Source organism: Syngnathus acus, chromosome 9, assembly GCF_901709675.1.
Source record: "Syngnathus acus chromosome 9, fSynAcu1.2, whole genome shotgun sequence".
NCBI classification, from domain to species: Eukaryota; Metazoa; Chordata; class Actinopteri; order Syngnathiformes; family Syngnathidae; genus Syngnathus; species Syngnathus acus.
In genome coordinates, this window is record NC_051094.1 from 1,863,564 (window position 1) to 1,884,838 (window position 21,275).

Sequence of the window (21,275 nt, forward strand, 5' to 3'; positions counted from 1 at the left end):
CAAGTGTTATAAAATCAAGATTACCCAAAGAGAAGCATAATCTCCCCGTTGTTGCATAACGGCGCATCCCTTCATGCAATAAAGTTAGCTTGGAGAAAACGTGCATAAAAGAAGTGGTGTTTCAGTGAGTGTTTTTTTCTTTCCTTGGCAAATCGTAAATCGACATTCTGCCTTCGATAGTTCACGCCAGGAGGGAGACGCAACACGTTCACTGACTGATCCGTTGATGCACGGGAAGGAAGGCAGTTGACCCATTGACTCGTTCGCGAACGGGAAAGTCAGGATTCGTTCCCTCACTGATCTGTTCTCGCGATGAACTGGAAATGCAACTCATTCACTCACAGATTCGTTCTCTCACAGATTCGTTCGTTGTGAACGGGAAATGCAATTCACGACTCGTTCGTGAACGGGAAGTTATGTCATTTTCTTCTTCGTTTTGTTTTACGGCGAGGTGGCATCAGCTTCAATGCGCATTACTGGCACCTACTGGTTGAAGTCATATGAACTGAAAAAACAACGAATCACTTTAGGAAGTGATTCGTTCACTCTCGTTCACTGAACACAAAACCGTTCTTTTCAACGAATCGTTCACTCACGAGCCAACACTAACAGCAACCCACACATAAACTGAGTATGTGCCGATGCCACAACATGAAATCTCAAGATTCTCCACGCATGCACGATTAGCAAGTGGCTGACAAGGCCTTGCGCTAACTGACCTGTGGTTTGGCGATCCTGTTTACATTGCGCTCGGTATTTAATGTTGGACAATTTCCCACGGCACAGCTGAACATCTCTCACGGCACACTGGTTGGGAAACACTGCTTTAAGGGAAATGAGGAGTGGGGGGGCGGGGGGGTCAGCGAGTGTGTGTGTGTGCAGACAGGTCCACTGTGGAGCGTTCCATGCAGCAAAGTGCGTGGAAAAGGGATGTAAAATATAAACAAAAGAACACTTCACCCATAGTTAACTGACACATTAACCAATTTGAGTAGATGGTACCGACGACTCTGACTAGAAGATGGGAAATAACAAGAATTTATTAATGAGATGGTGGACACAAAGGGAATATTTTACGCTGACAGCACAGATGGATGGATAGATGGACGGATGGATGGACGGATGGTTTCCATCATGATTTCGCTCCTGCCAGCGCACAATTACAGCTCAGCCCATGAAGACATGCTCAGGTGCATTTGGCATTGAAGAATTTGACCTCAAGTCCACAAAACAGCTCTGGGGGGGACTATAAGAAACATTGTGAAATCTCCAAGACCACAAATGTTCCTCTGGGTGAATGGGTGCAACTATTCCAACTGTAAAATCTCGTAAAAAGTCTAACCAGATGAACTGTTCCAGCTGCGCATGTTCCTTCTTTTTCCAAACAGGTGTCCCAAAACATTCGTCCATTCAGTGTCACTACACGTCAACAAACAACGCATTAACCATGACGCAATTCTGCGTGTGTTCTCTTCAAGGTTGAAGAGCACAAGAAGGAGGCCGGGCCGTTTTGAGCAGAGGATAAGCAGCGTACAAAGAGGAAATAAGGCTGAGTGCAGGATTATATCTTTACATGCATTCTTCTGCCTGACTGAATGACTGAAACAAGCTCCACAGGGTTGAATGAATCCTATGTGTGTGTGGTGTGTGAATGTGCGTGTTTTTTTTTTTTTGACCGTCAATTAGGAACTGTACTTCGAATCTCTTTTACAAGAATTTTCACTATATCGTTTTTGTTCCTACAATGTTTCAAAATAAAAAATTTAAAATAAGTCTATATTTTGACGTAATCATTTTCAACCGATGTAGAACGGTAATGTTTTAATGTCTTGTGTGACGTCGTCATATATCAACGGGTTAAAGAGCGTCACAGAATTATACTCAAATTTTTACTTTCACTTTTAACAGCTTCAAATTTACTTTGAGCCACGTGCGTCTTTTGCGATGACGTCAACGCGTGAGGTGGAAAGGGTTCTACTGCCGCTGCAAACAATATTACGTCACATTTTTAACCCGTGACGTTTTCTCTCGTTTCAAACTTTCAAATAACTATCACCAATACGCATTTGTCATTATTTTCTATCCAAGCTGCACAGCAATTATTTGGTTTTCACCTTTCTCTCCACGTCACGCACGAAAGTACACTGAGCAGTCACGCGCACGCACGCACACGGGAAAAGAGAAGAAAGTAAAAAACAAGTCTTACTTAATGAATGTTCCATGAATGTTCCTTCATTGTATTTTTTCTTTTAATCCATTTTTTGAAATATATATATTTTGGGGAGGGTCCCACATCCACAAGTGTTAGTTCTCAAACAAGAAGAAAAGTGCAGATTGAGACATTTTGTTTGAGCTCGCATGGGGCGAAAAAGCGCAGGAGTGTGCTGGGTGTAGAGTGGGGGAGGTCATTTCATCATGTGGGAGGTTGGGACACAAAGTTTGGACCCGTGACTGGCATTCCGGAGAGACATGCATATTTTAAAACAACAATGCAGTGCACACACTGCAGGAGGAGGAAAAAAAAGGGGGGGGGGGGCAAAGGTGGGAGGGCTGAAACTTTGGACAGAAGAAGTTAGCATCATCACTGGAAAAACTGTCACTGTGGATCAAATTTTAAATTTATATATATATATATATATGCTTAATTGACTGGGCAGGTCAATAATGACATGCGTCGCTATGTATAACATTATTTTTATGGAGTGACATCTACTTCATGCAGCTATTTCTTCGCACATTGAATATTAATTTCTCTAACACAAAGTTTTCCTACTTTCTTGTTCTGCAACATTATGCAATATTCCCCATGCATTCAGGTATTATTAAAGCAATCCGATTCTCCACCGCGGGGAAAATACGGAAAAAGACAGACGACCCTGAAGTAAACAGAGCGGTTCAAATGTCCTTCTTTTTTTTAGGGGGGGGGGGGGTAGTTTAAAATAACCCACAATGGCAGTTTCAATTCAAAACGTCTCCCGCCTTCTATTTTGTCAAGTCACACACAATTGTATCTGTCCTGGCTAAATCCGCTGCGCTTAGCGCTGTCACTTCTGCACAGCTTTTACAACATCACCCCTCCTTCTCGTTCCTCTTCCTCCTCATTTTTTTCCCGGGAGGTTTCTGGCTCTTGTGCAAAAGAGAGGGGAGAAGAGAAGAGAGAGAGAGAGAGCGGACAGGGGAGAAGGGAGGAAGAAAAGAAGGAGTGTTGGCTGCGATGAGAGAACGAAATGAAGGGCCAGGAGGGGAGAGGACAAAGGCGAGTGCATGCAGCGGTGTGGAGCTGGATATCTCTGTTAGTTGTCAGCGTTTAGTCCATGGCTGTGGAATGCTAATGAGTGGGCTCCCCCCTCTCGCTCTCTCTCTCTTCCTTTCTCCCCCACCCTCCTCCCTCCTCCTCCTCCTTCCCTGTCTCGGGGAGAGAAAGCGGATCGATAACTGACCCGATGGTTTTGGCCAATGCTTTATTTATCTGGCCAGGCAATGATATTATCAGCCTTGAACGTTATATACAGCAAACGTCTTCCTAAATCAACACAAAAGGATCCGCTTACGCAGCAATCTGCTCTCTTGTGCGCGCGCGCACATCCACACATGCGCGCGCCCGCCCTGGTGGATGTGCGCTTGTGCGCTTTTACGCACAAGCGTCGAGAAATCCTTTGGAAATGAAACATGACTAGAGCTGACACATTGCTATGACAACCTGCACAAACATTAACACACGCACGCGCACGCGGGCACGAGGAGGTGGCCCTTTGTGTTGCGTTCAGGGACATTCTAAAAAAGCAGCAGGGGCTCCAAATTGGCTGGAGGTTGTTTGATATTAGAAGACACGTTTGTCCTCATCGACGGCGGGCAACGTCAATACGCGCGTAAATAAACAATTTTAAAGTCGTCTAGGTTTTTTTGTTTCAACCAAAAGGTGCAAACAGGCTAAATGACATTTTTTATGCGTATATTTGAAGAATAGCCTCCACGAAAAATACACAAACAGCACAGAAACGTACTAAAAGTGAACTACAAATTGAGGCCCATGAACACAAATTGCGCCCCGACTGAACAAAGCGGCCGTCCTGCACACACTGAGAAGCAGAAGACGACCTGGGCCCGCTGACATGTTGGGATAATAAATGTTCCTCTTTCAGACAGACACCTCAAACGTGAAATCGCACCCAGCTGCTTGCGTAAAAGGCAAACTAATAGTGGCTCGTGTTGGGAGTCCTCCACTTGTATGAGCTTTGATGAATGAAAGCAGACAAAGCTAAGGGCTTGTTTAACTCTCGTTTCAGCCTATCCTAACCGGAGCTTTCCTAAATGTTGCAGGAGCAAAAGTGCAGTTCTCATTTAACTTGTTTTTATGTCACTGTGTCTATTTTATTAATTATAATATAATATAATAATTATTAATTATAATATTTTATTAATTTGAAGATCGGAAATATTTGGAATATAACGGGTTGATATGGATGACGTCAAAGATGCTTTTCATCGAGTCCTGGGTCGTGTGTGTTCTCGTATTTGGCCGTACACAAATGTTAATTAGGAACACATGCCACTATTTCATCTGCCGCTCTCTTTATATAGCCCGTAGTGTAACAATTGTACAACAAAATGCTCTCAGCCAGAGGATAAAAGATGGTTATACTCTGGAGGGATTTAGAATACATTATGTTGGAGACAAGCAGCTGTACGCTGCGTTTAATAACCCAGCAAACCATTTAGTCCACAGCAACATAAAACGACAACGACCTGCCTGCCTGCATGGGCTTTTTGTCATGCTCCTTTTGAAGACAAACAAACATCGCAGTCCCGCATGCAATCAAGCAGAGGAAACAGTAGGGGGGGGGGGGGGGCATAGTATTTCCTCTATATCATGATCATTTCTACTCGTATACGCTCAAAAGCAGAATCCCACGCACAAGCCATTAAACAATAAGCATCCAGATTGTGGAAGTGCCCCCAAAAAAGCTTGATCTGAGTCGATTGGAAGAATAGCTTCACACATTTGTCATTACGCGAGGGAGCACGCGAGGACAAGCCTTCTAAGAACAAGCAATATATACATTATAGCAATGCAGGCAGAGAAAGGGAGGGGCAGAGAAAGGGAGCCCCCCCCCCCTTTCTCCTCCTCGACACATTCTGTACGGCGACAAGCGCACATGACGACGTGATGCGTTTACTTGTCTTTCTGTCATCACAGTGCCAAATTATGGGCCACGAGGCAGACCGCAAGCAACACATCTGATGATTAAGAATGAGCTGCTGCTGATGCTGCTGCTAACAGTCGAATGTATTAAATGTCACACCCAAACGTCGCTCTTTGTGTGACTTTTGTATATGTTGCGTGAAAATCAAAATGTTTCATTTTTGCCCCACCAAGAGAATGCGAACTAACTTTGACTCCTGTGCGTCACACACACGCGCGCGCGCGCACACACACGGTTGCTGTAAAATTTATCTTCCATTTTGATCACGTCTATTACAGTACAACCGCTTTGCAGGGGGGAGTTAATGATTTTTTTTATTTCTACATTTTGTATTATTTGTTATTTTGTCAAGTGACGCCCACGTTATGCGCGATAAAGTTTTATTCAAGGGGAATTTGGGAGAGGGGGCAACGGAGTTTCAAGATTGGGGTGTCTCTACTGTGATTTTTAAAGAATTGTTCTTGCCTAATGTGGTAAACTCGTACTGTTTTCACAGGTGCAAATAGCGAATTTTACTTTCAGGCTGCATTCAAGAGTGAAAATGTTTGAAAGAAAAGTGAATGCAATGGAGGAAAATGCTTGGGGACAGACATCGTTGCCTATTTGTCTTTTAATAATACAGTCACCATCACAACTTCATCAACCGAGCCTTTCTGCAAAAAAGCTGCATCATGGAGTAAGCAAATTGAAGGCAACAACCAATAAAATTCAAGAAACAATGATTTTTTTTCCCCAAAGACGAAAGAAACAAAAATGTATTTGAACTGATATATTAAAAGTGCTTTTTGATTTTTCATGTCTCTCCTCTGACTGATGATCGCACTCATGGCCGCCGGGGGAGGGGAAGGTGGGGGGTGCAAGGTGGGTGTGGGGGCGAGGATGAGGGGGGGGGGGTCCCCCATTTGTCTTATCAATAAAAATGTCCTGGGGGCGGGGAACGGGGGGGGGGGGGGGGGGGGTTGTTGTTGCAGGTCCATCGTGTTGAAAAAAAAGTTCAACCATCATTGGTGATATTGTCATAGCGATTAGACTTGTTTCTTATTGTCTAAATTTCTTTATTTTTTCCTGCTTTTTTTTTTTTTTTTAAATTCTCACTTCAATTTTAATTCTTGGAGAACATAGCCTTGACAACATTTACCGCACTCATTATAAGAAGCAAAAGGTTATATCAAAAATTATTAGTATAGAATCACAGAAAGCCTGGTTTAGAACCAGAAAAAAATACAAAACAGAGAGAGGTACATAGACACAGGACAAATTCTTATAATTGCTTGGAAACATTATTTTCCCGCTAAGTCTTGATTCCTTTTTTTTTTCTTACTGCGCATATGATGTTTTTCCTTTTGTTTGTACTTTTTCTTACAAAAAAAGAAAATAAAGACTAGTATTTTACAAAATGACGAGTATTGTTCTTGAAGATGCGAGCGGGTTTACACAGTCCAGTTCCAATATTTTTCTGTACATATTCCATCTCAGTCCCAGAAGACATGGGGGGAGGGGAGCAGGGGAGGGCAAAAGTCTTCCAAAGTTGTCAGAAAAAAAAGTCTCATATATAGTCTTCTTAGAGGATGGCTGCTGAATTTTGGTCCGTGTCCTCTCTCTTTTTTTTTTTTTTTTTTTGTATGTGTCACAAGGATCATTGGATGGACATGTAAGGCCAGTTGAAGCTGCTCCCGGATAATAGCATATCCCTGATGAGCGTTTCAATAGGAGTTTTACCTACCAAGCGGACGAAGAAGAGCTGCTCGATTACAGAAGAGGACACGGTGCGGAGGGAGGGCAGCCGCAGAAGGAGCTTGCCGAAGCGGCTGGGCTGGTTGGGGTACTGGCTCCGCACGTACTCCTCCAGGGCGCACTGGGATTTCTCCTGCAGGCTCTCGATGTGTGCGGCGTCCGACAAGCCGCAGGCGTCTGCGGGAGGGACAGTGCATGGTCAGCGCCAAATATTCATTTTTAATAACGATCGCGTTACTTTGCAGCAACTACCGAGTCGAATTGAAGTCCGGTGCACCGCTTGATAGGATAAACGCACATTTAGGCTAAAGCTAATAGCAAGCTGGTGAAAAAAAAAAAAAAAAACACTTGGCATTACGTTGTGTGCCTGCTTAACGCATTTTCACTCTGCGACCCAATAAAAAGAAAGCCTTATTTTAGAAAAGCGTTTAAAGATGACGTGTAACTAAATACAAATACTCCTTCCTTTTATTTTTTTAGTCATTACGTGGAGTCTTCGCCTAAATTGTGAATTCTAAATGACTAAAAATGTATTCCCGCTGTGAACTGTAAATATATTTTATTTGACAATTCGTTGTCATATTTATATAGACAACAATTGTATTTTTTTTAAACAACAACAAAGGACCTTTGGTATTTTTTTTGTCTCAAGTTGCATAAAAAGCCTTGGCATACGTCCTTAAAAAAAGAAAAACTCATTCAGCATGACTCCATCTTGACTTGAAGGAGTGCAATGCACAAATATGCTGCATCACACCGAGCCAGTATCATTCATGCGGAATAAACAAGAATGTAACACAGGCACAGTAATAAATAACAATAGTGTAAAAGTCAAGTGTGCAGTAGCATTTGATATTTTTCGGGGGGTAAATTTTATAGTAAGGTGAGCATGTGAGGGCCCAATAGCCGGCGTGCTCTTGATGTCTACACTCTGGAGATTCAAGTTTTAAGGAAACCCAAACGGCCCTGATGAATGTGAAATTACTCTGCTTGTAATGTGACCTAATTACTCCGCAGTAAGCTGTTAAGTCATTCCGCCTCTTCTCTCCATAGACCACTAAGGCCTGTTTTTTTCTCCCTCCTCCCCCCCCCCCCCCTCTCGGGAGCCTATAGCATTGCATGGCCGCTAGAAGCAATCACATTTATTATAAGAGAAAGAGGGGAGGGTAAAGTCAATAGTCACTTAGAGAGAACATAAAATGTGCAAGAATGAGCTGCTGAAATGTCTGTGTTGTGTTTCATGTTTAAGCAAGCAAGCTCCAATTGGAGCTGGAAGCAGCAGTTTGCATGAACCTGTTTTGTGCACTCCACGTCATTTAGGGCAAGGATGCTGGGGGTGTGCTTTTGAGCCTATTGGTGAGTTGCGAGCTATAACTCAGTGTGGCCCAGACACAATAACCTTGTGAACCCGAGGGCAACCCTGAGATCTCGGGGTGATTTAGTGTGACCTCAGAGAGGCCGCTCAAAGAAGCATGTATGCAAATCCCTTTGGATTAAGGCTGAGTGTCCCTTTAAAGCCAAAGCAGCCAATATGCTTTAACTCCATCCAATCGAGATTTTCGCCCTTTACAATAAAATGCAGGTGAGATAAAAAAAAAAGAAAGAAAGAAAGAAAGGGACAATAATGGATACAGCTGAATGTGTCTGCATGGAAAGCTGCACACGCAAGTAAAATCTCGATCAGGCCTATGTGTGTGTGGTGTGCACCCCTTAGCCCAACAATACACCCTGACATGGGAGCACATACACCAACACACACTTGCAAAGCACCATTTATGCAGCTTAGCGAAGACCCGGCGTACATGTCAATAAGAGGCTGATGTCAGTCAACTGTGTTGAAACACGACCACCATTATTTATGCATCAAATAGTGACAGCACCGAGGTTATTTATTTAAGGCAAATAATCCACGGCGCTCCTGGCAAAGCGCCACGCAGGAGCAACCTGCTTTCGGTGACCCCCCCCAACACACATTCACGTAGAAGTCCATCAAGCAAACGTAGAGAGCTGCCAGAAAACATGACGACGTTACGACCCTTCATGTGGGGTTAATTTAAGTTGAAAATTGTAAACCGTAAACAAGATAAGTATGGCAAATATGCATGAATGATACGTTATGCCTGTGGTAACTGTCTACTATATTTATTCTATTTAACAGGACTGATGTGTGGACATGCTAGTTTCTGCATGAATGGGAAAAATACATGTTTGTGGTGATTTAGTTGCTTTAAATACAGTGTATAACTTTCTATACACAGCTCTGGGAGTTCATAAATATAATATGATATAATATAATATAATTTAACATAATATAATATAATAAAATATTAGTATAATATAATATTTTGTGCTGAAACCACAACCATGGCCAGTTAATTCACTCTCGAGTGCTTTCTTATTGTATATACAACAAAAAAAGTGAATATGGAATTAATTATTCAATAAGTGATTTACAAATCTCTGTCTCATAGAAAACGTACAAAAGAAATAATGCACACTAAAAGGCGAATTGTGAAAACTGTATACACGTTCAATAGTCCTTATAAAAGTGTGGCACCGAAGTGTAAACTTGTGGCTGACTTGAAGAAGTTTGCGGCCTATTTGTTGGCTTCAACTTTTTGCTTTCCCTTTTTAAGGACATTTTGCAAGAGTCAGCCTTCAATTCTACTAAAAAATACAAATATTTTAGGACAGCAATTACAAAAAGAGTGCTATTTAAAAAAAATAAAAAAAATAAAATACATAGCTATCGCTGACTGCACGGTGTGATGGGTTCAATGGCATCCTGAAATATTAGCCTGGTGAAATGTTACTCCATCTTTTCCCCTCTAATGGATTGTTTTTGTGTCGTGTTTGTGGTTACAAACGTGCCAGCTGTCACGCACTGATGGACTCTTTCACCTTTTAGGCACATTTGTTTGACATGTGTACTGAACATTTACGGCCGCTCATCTATCATCTTCAAAAACAAACCAAAAAAAAATGCTTAAAGTGCGGGCTATGAAATTTTACATACGCGCACGAGCGTGGAATCGCTTCCCAACTCGTTATTAGGGTTTTTTTTGCGCTTCTTTTTTTTCTGCACTACGACCTGGTCTGACGGGAGAACGCACGCAAGTGGCCACTGTTGACATGACATATTTATCCCATGTACAAGCCAAAGCTCTTGTCAAGTTTCATTTGTGGCTCCCATTTTGTTTTTTGTTTACAAGTTGACAAGCGGCCACCACGGGCCTTGCGCGTGCGTGCGCGGACGCAATACCCACCTGACGTGAAAAGCACGATGGCCTTGAGGCAGCTATACTCTGCCGAGTCTACGTGCAGAGTCTTGAGCTTCTCCACTTGCTCCTGGAAAATCCGGATGTGGTCCATGAAAGCCACGACACGGTCCGCGGACATGGGCGAGGCGTGCAGGCCCGCTGCGGCCAGTAAAGGGGCCACGTGAAGGGGCATGGAGCACTGGGCGGCATTAAGCACAAACAACTCGCTCCACGTCAGCCTGAGAAGGGACACCTGGTCGGTGATCTGCAGGTCGGGAAAGAAAGGGATGTTTCTGGCCCACTCCACGGCGCTGAAGAGCAATCGAGCCGCCAGCTCGCAGATGTTCTCGATGCCCATGATATTGTTGGGCTGCATGCACTGGCTCCCGTACCGGGACGTGGGGTAAGGCTCAGCCCGCAGCAATAACGAGATGTATCCGGACAGATAGCAATGGCCGTTGAGGGGATCCCCGTTGGTCAGCGCGTACTGGCCTGGGTTGGGCTGTGTTGGAGGCATTCGTCCTCGCTGAACCGCTGACAAAAAGAAAGAGAAGAAGAGGAAATGTGCATCCAGGACTGACAAACATTGTTCACCGGCAACGTGGACAAGCTTCTCTTCTGTCTGCGTGCGTGTGTGAGTGAGCGTGTTTTTGACGAAAGCTCTGCTTTAAACTTCAAACTAAAGCACAACGGTGCCCATTTGTAACATCATTATTAAAAAAAAATGCTTTCATGTTTACCATGTTACACACACGCTTCCAGGCACCCTATTCTACATTTACTGCATTTATTGGCATTTTTTTAACCTTAACTGCACAATGCACAATGCGAAGTTACGCCGTTTATCACAATTATATTGACGTGGGCTTTTTCTGCGTAGCAACAATGATTATAGCAGTCAAACAAATTTTACCCGAGACTGATAATTCTCGCTCTAAATTATGCAGTTTTTGAATTTTATGCACATCAAAGCATCACTTTGAAATAAAAGGATTCCTACCATCGCTTTTGAATATTAATAACACGCCTGTGCCATAACATGAGATAGAGCTCATTTGGTGTAAACCGAGATTACAACATTTCACACGAACGACGAAGCTTATTGTGAATTAAAGCAAAAAAGATTTGACGTGTTCAAGTTGTGCGGTGGAGGCAAACAACGATCCGAGGGGTCAAGTTGAGCGCGACGATTGAGCGTGTGTGAGCCGTCTGGTAGCTGAGACGTGCCGGCTGTGTGTACGTTCCATCTACACGCAATTTAAAAGCCGCACTAGGATTGATGGCAGCTTTGTGCGTTTGGAAACAAACATAAGAGTGGGGTCAATCGTGCACATGCAATTTAGGTGGACAAACTATAAGCCTGCTGGCTCTAACGCGGTTGGACTATACAGACGGAGTGCTTTGTTCGAACCCCCGAGCGGTTCCGTCCGCTGAGAAGCATGCACCGCGGATGGAGAGCGCACACCGGAGCCCGGCTGCAGCAAGTGTGGTAAAGGTTTCAAAATAAATATTCACCTTCCCGCCGCATGCCCACTTTTAAGCACTTCTTGAGGCGGCAGTACTGGCATTGGTTCCGGTGGTGCTGGTCGATGGGACAGTTCCTATTGGCGCGACACGAGTACGTTAAGTTCCTGCGTACACTCCGCTTGAAGAAACTTTTGCAGCCCTCGCAGGTGAACTGGCCATAGTGCTTGCCGCTCGATTTGTCCCCGCACACCACGCATTCGATGTGCTGCTGGCTTTGCCCCGAGTTCTGGCTGCCCTTGTCCGCGGCCGTGCCCGGCGTGGAGGGGGGTCCCGGCTGGCTCGGGGTCTGCGGAGTGTGCGGCGCCGCCGACGCCGCCTGCTGCTGCTCCCTCGACGGCTGCGCTGCTGGGTTGGGGCCGCTCGGAGGTCCTCCGGCCACTTCTTCCTGCGGATCTCGCCACACGCTAACTACCATTGCCATATCTCGGCCCCGGAAAGCGCTATAGAGCGAAATGGTCGCTGCTTGTTCTGGAGCGTGGAAAGGAGAAAAGAAAAATCTGGAGCTTTTCTGCGAGACGGCTGCAAAGTCAAATCGGTGCACGGAATCTCATAGAGGAGGAGGAGGAGGAGGAGGAGGAGGCGGTGGTGGTGGTGGTGGAGGGGATCAATACATTCAAAATAGCGGCGGACGGCTGGAGGGGACGACCCGATCACGATATGCAAGTATCGGGAGGCCAGTTCCAAGGTAAATTGCACTGAGCCATTCAGCAATCCCCAATTTTGTAGGAAAAGGCGAGTCCAGACGTGTTGGGGGTTCCAAAAAACAGTTTGATAGAAAACAGCCACAAAGGGTAAGCAATTCACATGAGCGAGTGTTTCAATAAATAATAAAAAAAAAAAACCTTCTTGTGGTAGAAAGACGCTCGATCCAAAGTGCTGCGGTGAATAAATTCCTTTCTCCTTTTCCACCAGTCTGTCTTCGCCGTGTGCGCAGCGCAGCGAACGCACGCACACACACAAAACTGCAGATTTGCCGCGTCTATATTCTTAAATAAAGCTCATCATCTTCATCATCTTCTCCAGCCGCCGAATAGAGTCCACGCCGTGTAAGACTTTCACCTCTCGTCCAGCTGGAGCCACGGAGAAAAGATATCACAGAAGGGGAAAAGGCAGCAGCAGCAGCAGCAGCAGCAGCAGCAGCAGCAGAAGGAGGAAAAAAAAAAACCAACACAACTAGTAGAATATGCAAGAAGAAAAAGAAGAGAGCCTCCAAAAATGCTTTAAAGGAAGAGGAGCTGCAGAGCAATGTTTCCGAAACGGGGGGATCTGCGCGAATGTCTGTATATAGTGAACTTTGACACTACTATTGAAACTGACACGTTTCTATGGAGATCGCTGCGCCTTATATGGTGCTCATGTCAAGGAGCCAAGAGAGGGGCTGCTGGAGACTGATAATCAAAGGCGACTGACTGGCCAGAGCCCCGCATAGAGGAGGAGGAGGAGGAGGAGGAGGAAGAGGAGGGGGAGAGGTGAGAGAGCGAGAGGGAGAGAGAGAGAGGAATGGGAGGCTGAGGTTATAGCCAAGCCCTCTCTCGCTCTCCATTGGTTGGAGTCTCCCTCTTGCTCTGTGCGCTGCAAAAAGTGTCTATCTTTATAGATGGGCTTGCTTAAATCACGTTTTCTTTCTGGGGGGGCGGGGGGGTCCAGTTATTTCTAATATAAGGATGTTTATTTTCAATACGCTTAGATGACACCATTCATTTGTTTATTTTATTTTATCAACACAAATGTTCCTTCTAAAGGACGTCTCATTTTATTTATTTATGTATTTATTAGTATTATTTTTTACTCATCTATTGGACAAATTCATCACTTCCACCGAAGCGTCTCAATCTTCCGTGATTGTGGACATTTTTTGCAGCGTTGCCATCTCACCACTGGGGGCTCTCTTTTTCTTCTTTTTTATTTTCTGTATTTTTGACAGCCACAATTTACATGGACCTCGCTCACTCCTTCGCCGCTATTTACTTTGAAACCTGATTAGTATGGCTCGTCCATTGTGGCCAAAAGGGAGACAGACGTAGGAAGAACCCCCGGATAGAAAACGTGCAGGAAAAAAAAAAAAAAAAGGCTGGGGGGTGACAAAGCTTTTACGCACGCCAAATAATCCACTCAAATTGCGGGACGGAAGTGGTGGTCTTGGACTGGTGTCTTTATTCCAAAATGTGTCATGCTTAGGATGGAAGCTCGTGCATGTGTGGGAGCTTCGGCATGCATGCGCATTGCGGTACACGCGCTGGAGAAACGCTCCGGTGTAGCTGATTGAAACTTACATTGTGCCGTGAAAGAAACACGTGAGGATGCAATTAGAAGAATTCTGCATTCAAACAACGCGTGTTAACAAAAATGGCATGCAAAGATGTCATCATAAAGAGAGGAAAAAAAGGGGGGGGGGGGAATACAGCAATTAGCCGGGTCCCTTCTTGTGACTAATGACATAGCCGGTGTCACATAATGTCTTCATAATGACGCTCATTGACAATCATGTGAACTTATTTGGGGAATTTGCATGGGGATTCCGGCTTTTTGTGTGAGGATTTCTGCAGGCTTTCTCCCCCTGTGAGTCGGAAAAAAAATGGATCGCGCTGCCATCTAGCGTACATTGTACAATTACAACCTCCATAGGAGCCAATGCACGAGTATGAAAGATTGATTTTTAAGAGCAGATTTTAACTTGGTGCTTTTCAAAGCTCTCACGAATAATAAACATCTAACTGGTCATGTCTGTAACATTAATAGTATGAATGATAGAATTGCGAAATTGTAGTAAAGATGAGTCAAAAGAACACGCAAGAATATATGAATACTAATATTTGTGTCTTTGACATGGAAAGAGAAAATCATATTTAATACAACTGCACAGCGCGGCAGAATCCTATCAGTTATTATAATCAGTTTTCATTGGAAATAAATAAATGAACTCTTAAATGGAAGTCCTTGCACAGAATTCTTTAGCACGCGGGCATATTTGTGTATAAATGGAGCTTAAATATGCAAGTGACCCTCTTTGGAAGCTCACAGGAGGGATGGCGTGTTTTTTCCCCTTTCTTTAAAGTATTCAACAAGAGAGCTCCCTCTCCTTGTCTCCTTCTCGGACAACTCCAATGAAAACTCCCCGGCCATGTCTGCAGCTCTTTCAAAAGGTGAAACCAATACGATTAAATCGGCCGATGTTTTTTTTTTTTTTTTTACTCCATGCGAGTGTATCACTCAGATTTTACTCCACAAATCGGGGTGTTCTTTTTTTTTGTTTTGAAAAAAGGGGTACCGCGCGCAGGACGGGAGGCGAGCACACACGGAGGGGCAGCGAATGGGGAGCAGAGCTGGGGGAAAGAAAAAAGGGAGAAAGTGGACCACAGTGGGGTATTAGGGGGAGAAGCACCGTCGATGGCGGTTTGCGTGGAGCACCGGCTTCCCGGCACAAGCAAAAAAAAAAAGGCAAGTCATCCCTCCAGTTTTCTTATTTCCACTGAATGTCGAATTTCAATGTCAAGTTAATTCAATAGGCGTCAGGAGCGTCAATCTTGCACGCACTCCGACTCCTTCCATAACTTTGTACACGGTGGACATGCAAGCGCGTCAACCGGGACCGGAGCTCCGTTGTCGGTCGTCCACCCGAATCGGAGGCTTATTAGACACCGTGGAACTCCTGCGGAACGTGGTGCGCCTCACCTGCACGCGAAGTTATTTGTTATTTACGAGATCGATAGCACGCCGAGATAGCGTCAAAGCATTAAAAGGCTGATCAAGAAGGACAAGCATGCGCTATTTTAACAAAGTGTCGCTTCAATTGCCCATTTTTCAAGTTTGTACCACAACCACGGACGATGGCGAAATTCCACTTCAGCACCGGCTTTTGGTAATTCATCAGCGATGCATTATTAATCAAGAAAGGATAAGGAAACTCTTTCAATTATGGTCAGGTAAGCTTGCACTTTAGATAGACTATAATTTATTTAATTTGAGAAAATGGACAACAAAGCGACATATTTACTATACATCTATTGTAAACAATTAAAGCAATTTAATTACCTTTCGCAACCAGACAAAAAAACACAGCCGAGCATTTTAATATCACTAAGATGCGGATCTATATGATTAAATATAATGTTTTGATTTGTGACGTTTTCTTGTTTTGGATGTTAGTAAAAAGTAAAGGTTTTGTGTGTGCGGATAAGAGTGTGTTATGGTCACATCTACGATGACGTATTGATGCTCAGATTCAGTACTGCGTTTAATATGGCTAAAAGACAACAACGTTACGTTACGTTACGTTAAGGTCACGATCGAGTGCACCCCAGCCCCCATTCACACTCCATCATAAAGAGCATATATTTTGGACTTTTGAACATACACAAATCTTCTTCGAGATCACATTTACTGTATTATTTTCTATTGGTCACGTGTTAGTGTTGTAAGGAGTCAATAATTTGCACTATATATATACGCGCACAAAAGTGCGTGCGTGCGTGCGTGCGTGTGTGTGTGTGTGTGTGTGTGTGTGTACACGATGCTTCGTTAGGGCCACATTTGACCCCCGTTACTATACCAGCTGCCAGCGTATCAAATAAGTGAACTCATGAAGAGCATCGAGTAGTTTAAAGAGTCCCATAACGCACACTTGTTGCTGTGCATTATTATGTTACGTCACTTTTTCCCATGTTTCAACTTTTGGCAACTGAATCCACGTTTTGGAACTAATTTATGTCATATAGGCTACATTTGAATTTTTAAAAATATCTACCCTGACCTGAATTTGTAAATGTTAAATTAATTTTTAATGATTAAAATGGTGGATATAGGCTACAATTAATGTCAGAGTTTAGAAATGTTGTTTGTTGCTTAAATATAATTTATTATTATTTTCAACTTGCAGTGGGGCTAATTTTTATTTCATACTGATGGATTATAACTAACGACGGTGTTTAAATAACGTTCCTAACCCCAAGTTCAATTAGATGCAATGTGTATAAAATATAAATTAATATTACACATTTTAAATGGAGTAATTACATATGTAATTTAAGAGGTGGTTTGCAGAAAAGAGAAAGTTTGTGTATCAATGTACGCTTCTTTTCACTTAAATCTCATCCTCCAACTGCTTGCTCATTATGGTGTGAAAGGGGGGGGGGGGGGGGGTGACTTCAAATCGCCTTTTATCCGCTACCTTTTCCCCTTCTCTGTTTCTTCCTGTAAGGATCAGCAAGTTTCAAAAGGCATCATCCAATCGACTGAGTGGAAACTGACCACTGGTCAGAAATAGTGCAGCACGGACATTTAACACCACATGCAGCATTTAATAGGCGTCGCCAACACCGGGGACTGCCTATTAGGAGTGCAACTATCTGTAATAAGCCCAAATACAAATAAATTATGCAAGACTCACGACCCGATCAGTGCATGTCATATCCTTTTTAATCTCATATAAAACGAGTTTGTCTCGAGGCATGACGTTTTTTTAATTCTCTATATAGCATCCCTAACTGAAGCGGGGGATGGGGGTAGGGGAATGTAATTGAGGACAATTATAACAACGCTTCTATCAATTAGGTTTGAGGTTGGCTGTAAGTTAGTGGGACAGTCCGTTTACGCTGAGGCCAATCGCTTGATTGTGCACTAACCCTCATATCTTTACAGCCATGCGTGCTAATTACTTCCCAGACTGGCCATGTCCGCTTGTGCGCATGCACGTCACAGCGGTTAGTGCAAACACCGCAAAAGAAAAACACAAACTTTGTCCCACTGACACATAAATTGACACGTCAAGGTGGGAAAACAAGTCTAACGTGCAAAAGAACCTAGAAGGGAAAACGTAGTCGTAATTAATTTGACTCCGTTTATCCTGATCATTCTCGCAGACACCTAAAAAAAAAAAAAAAGGCAAATGCGGGGGTGCGTGCCGTGAAGGCATCTCGCCCTTCAAGTAATTTATTTTAAGGGAAGCGGGAGGGCAAAGGTGGAATTCTTAAGAAATTCAACAAGGATAAGGGAGCTTTAGGAATTCTGCACGCAGATTACCTTTCATCTCATCCACACATTAGCCGACAACACACAGTAGAAATATAGCTCCACAAAAAATGTCCAGATTAGTCCCATGCGTGCACACTGAGGAAGAGCGTGATAATTTGAAGGAGAAAATGGAACATTAGGTTATTTGGGAAGTAGGGTGGGGGGATTGTCCGGAGAACATGGCAAATAAATGCATGACAACCTAAAAGATCCATTTGAATTGGTGATTGAGTTTAACAATGGGGATGAGACTTCATCAACAATCCTAGTTTTTGCATTGCTGTTGAAAATTCTGCTTACTAACGACATCAAGCTCCCCCCTCTCATTTACCCACCAAAACCAACACACAGCAGGAGCTTAATTAGAAATGTAGTGTAGCTCAACCATGAGTGTGATGGAGCTCAGACTGATGACAAGTCTTGTTCACGGCCCAGAGAAATTGATTTTGTTTTTTAAACCACAGTAGGCGATTACTAACAAAGCAATTGCAGAATATGTGCGCATATACATACATGATATCAATACATGTATTAGCTTACAGTTAAACACTAATGAACTGTCAATATTAATATTATAAATAATAATATACTGACAATGATGATCTGGCCCCATATTTATTTATTTATTTACTTATTTATTTATTATATCCAGACCTCCTCAAAAAGTCACCAAAATATTAGAAACAGCTCTAAGCAGTTTTACTCTAAGCAATACATTTATTACAATTATTTTATTATGTCAGTGTACAGCGTTATTATTATTGTCAAGGATGAATTTTGGACTGCATTAGATGGTCCTATGCTTCAGTATTACTTTGACATTTGAGGCAACCAGTGTGTAAAGTTTTCATAAGCAGTTCAAAATTGACGAGATTAGCATTTGAACAAAGAGATGACTGTCCTCCATCTTGTGTCATACAAGATGACAAAGGTGTCCCGGGTGATTTTGTGTGTAGCCTCGGAAAGGTGTGCAGAGGCACGTGTGTAAAAGACAGTGACGTGAAGGTGGTCTGCCTGTGTTTAGTGTCCAAAGCTGGCAGATTGTGACCTTATCAATGTGAAACTCTTAAGATAAATTATTCATAGCACCTGTTTGATGTGTCTGGCCAAAGAATGACAATTTCAAATGCAACTCAACACAAGGGGCTGCTTTATATTTTTTGCGGAGCCAACCAGGTGGGAAGCTGCTGTCAGAACAAACGTTTAATTAAAAACGTGTCTATTTTACAGGCTACATGTATGGAAACGACGCGCCAGTGTTTCACAGTAAGTTGAGCTACTTTGTGTGTGACCATTTTCGGCTAGCCACGCTCCATCGACCTGCTCAGCTCGCCCTTTAGTTGTGACTGTGTGTTGTGTCTGCTCGCAGGCGGTGAGCAACATGGCTGCCCGGTGTTCTGAAGCACGGCGGGATGTGTCAGTGTGGTGCAAGGACTGACACGGGGGCGAGATGCACTTTATGGCTACGAAGTTAAGCGCTAGTGGCAAAGTGGGTCTGTATTTACACAGCAGCCACATATCACATTTTGGCATTGCATTAAGATGATAAAGCTCATCTTTGATTGACAGTCAAAGATGTTGTCATTTATTAAAATGTTTCTCATTGTGCTTGTTTTGACATAGCTGTTTATAATATGTTTTTTGTTAGTTTACAACAATGCAAAATACAAGCACAATAAAAACATCAAATGAACACTCCTCCGACAATGTCAGTCATAATTGAGCGTTATTAATACAATAATGAAAAAATACAACTTATTTTTTCCAGGTTGATTCCATTATGAGTGCTCAAGTCTTGAATAGCCGCCGATACCCACAATAAGTACTGATACTACAAGTACTAGTAAAAACAAGGGCCGATAATGTTCAAGGAAATTATATATCCCCAAATAGTAATTTTCTATTCTTCTAATTTCTTGTTCCTTTTTGTAAAAATGGCCACAAGCATATTGGCCAATGTCACGAATACTGATATGTTCAAATAAACTGGTATCTGTAGTGATACTCACACAATTGCTGGTAATAATGGTGGGCATAGTCGGGATTAGACAACACATTGCACTAGTTTGAGCAAAAATACCAGAATATATTATCTTGCTAAACTAATGGGATGTGCACTTGAGACAGAATCTTGTGAGATTGATGAAGGTGAAACATTCTCACAGCAATACATGTATGTTTACTTTATCTCTCTGTCTCTCTTGCTCTATTTCTCTATGTCGTCAGCTTTTCTCAGATGTTCCCCGCGACCTTCGACCTCAGCGTCGGGGGGTCAAGCCCTGACAAATGGGATGGCCGAGTTCTGACCAGAACTGCCAACATTCCACAACAATCTCGCGTCCTCCTCCACTCGCCTCATATCCGTGATGTGTCACCGGGCACCCCCCGCCCTTTTAGACTCAACGTCTGCCATGACTTGGGTAAAGTTCTCATTAGACAAACATAGTTGATTGAGTGTGCTGTGGGAATCTTTAAACACATACATTTGGAATTAAGAATTACAACATGAGCTAAAATTTAATTTCCCATAAACATCTCGCTTGTTTAGACAAGGGAAGGGAACAAAAACCATCTAGCGAATATTACGACCTCGTGTGTGTGTGTGAGAGAGAGAGAAAAAAGCTTGTCAGTGATGTCAAGGATGAGAAATGTTGCAGTGTGCTTTTTACACACACTGCTGGCTCTAGCATTTCCGGCAACATTTCTCACTCTGCTTCCCTCACACCATTCACTCTGCTGCAATATCCCCACATTTTTCTATCCTTTCACATCACCCCCCCTTCCTCTCCACCCCCCTCCACTTCCCTCCCCCCTCTCTTTCTTTCTTCTGGCCATTCTGTCTCCTTTTACTACTCATGTCTGCTGCCCCGTCCTCACCCAATGTCAACCTCTCTTTTATTCCACATCTCATTCAGTCACTTCTCCTCTCTCCCTCTGGTCATCTTCCTCCTCGTTATATTCTCGGATTTTCTAACATCGCAAAGCGTGCAAACACCTGCAACTGTTTAAAAGGGTATAAGGAATGTCGTTCTGCACGAGGAAGCTAGTTAAGGTAAGTGGCACGTCCTAATGATGGGGCAAATAATGATTGTGTTTGTTTATGAACGTTCCTTATAGTATGACCCCGGCTTCCTAAATGTCAACCGTCTTCCCCTCCGAGCTCAGCGCACAGCTATAAAAACAAAAAAAAGTCATTGTGGATGCGAGTCAGTAAAAGAAGCTTCTGTAATAATATACAGTGGTTGCACCACAAGCCAAATAAAAATATCAATCTCATCATGTGAGTTTGTTCTTTTTCCACTGCCTGAATTGTGCGACGGTTTTCTATCTGCTGCTCCGAGGTTCTCGGCCTGGTCGGGAATGTTTCTTCAAAGGCTTCCTGATGGATGCGAGATCTAATGTGGCGAGCAACGGTGCAGGGTATGGGTAGTCGACTCTCTATTAAAATGATAGATGTCTGAAGAATTTTTTGGCCGTCTCTGTTGTGAGATCCTTGTAACATCTGGATATTGCTGTAAATCAGGAATGCAAAAGACTCCAT

General features: G+C 43.3%; 1 protein-coding gene and 2 long non-coding RNA genes across 5 annotated transcripts; 2 read left to right on the top strand and 1 right to left on the bottom strand.

Moving 5' to 3' along the window:
- Nucleotides 1–5,796: 5,796 nt before the first annotated feature.
- Nucleotides 5,797–13,096, bottom strand: nr2f1a (nuclear receptor subfamily 2, group F, member 1a). Of its 2 annotated transcripts, none has more exons than XM_037258235.1 (3): nt 11,714–13,096; nt 10,205–10,729; nt 5,797–7,115 (listed from the first exon to the last, which is right to left on the bottom strand). In XM_037258235.1, exons 1-3 carry the CDS (start codon nt 12,144–12,146, stop codon nt 6,841–6,843), a joined length of 1,233 nt encoding a protein of 410 aa, XP_037114130.1. In that variant the 5' UTR covers nt 12,147–13,096; the 3' UTR covers nt 5,797–6,840. The 2 variants fall into 2 exon arrangements, with proteins under 2 accessions (XP_037114130.1, XP_037114129.1); XM_037258234.1 differs by having other exon boundaries at nt 10,205–10,732; nt 11,714–13,094.
- A 167-nt stretch (nt 13,097–13,263) lies between these two features.
- On the top strand, nt 13,264–15,162 carry LOC119126812. The gene is made up of 2 exons (XR_005098710.1): nt 13,264–14,868; nt 14,988–15,162. It is a non-coding gene; the product is annotated as an uncharacterized LOC119126812 (long non-coding RNA).
- A 7-nt stretch (nt 15,163–15,169) lies between these two features.
- On the top strand, nt 15,170–21,010 carry LOC119126811. Of its 2 annotated transcripts, XR_005098709.1 has the most exons (5): nt 15,170–15,386; nt 15,532–15,648; nt 18,965–19,000; nt 19,104–19,227; nt 19,961–21,010. It is a non-coding gene; the product is annotated as an uncharacterized LOC119126811 (long non-coding RNA). The 2 variants fall into 2 exon arrangements; XR_005098708.1 differs by having other exon boundaries at nt 15,170–15,648.
- The last annotated feature ends 265 nt before the right edge of the window (nt 21,011–21,275 follow it).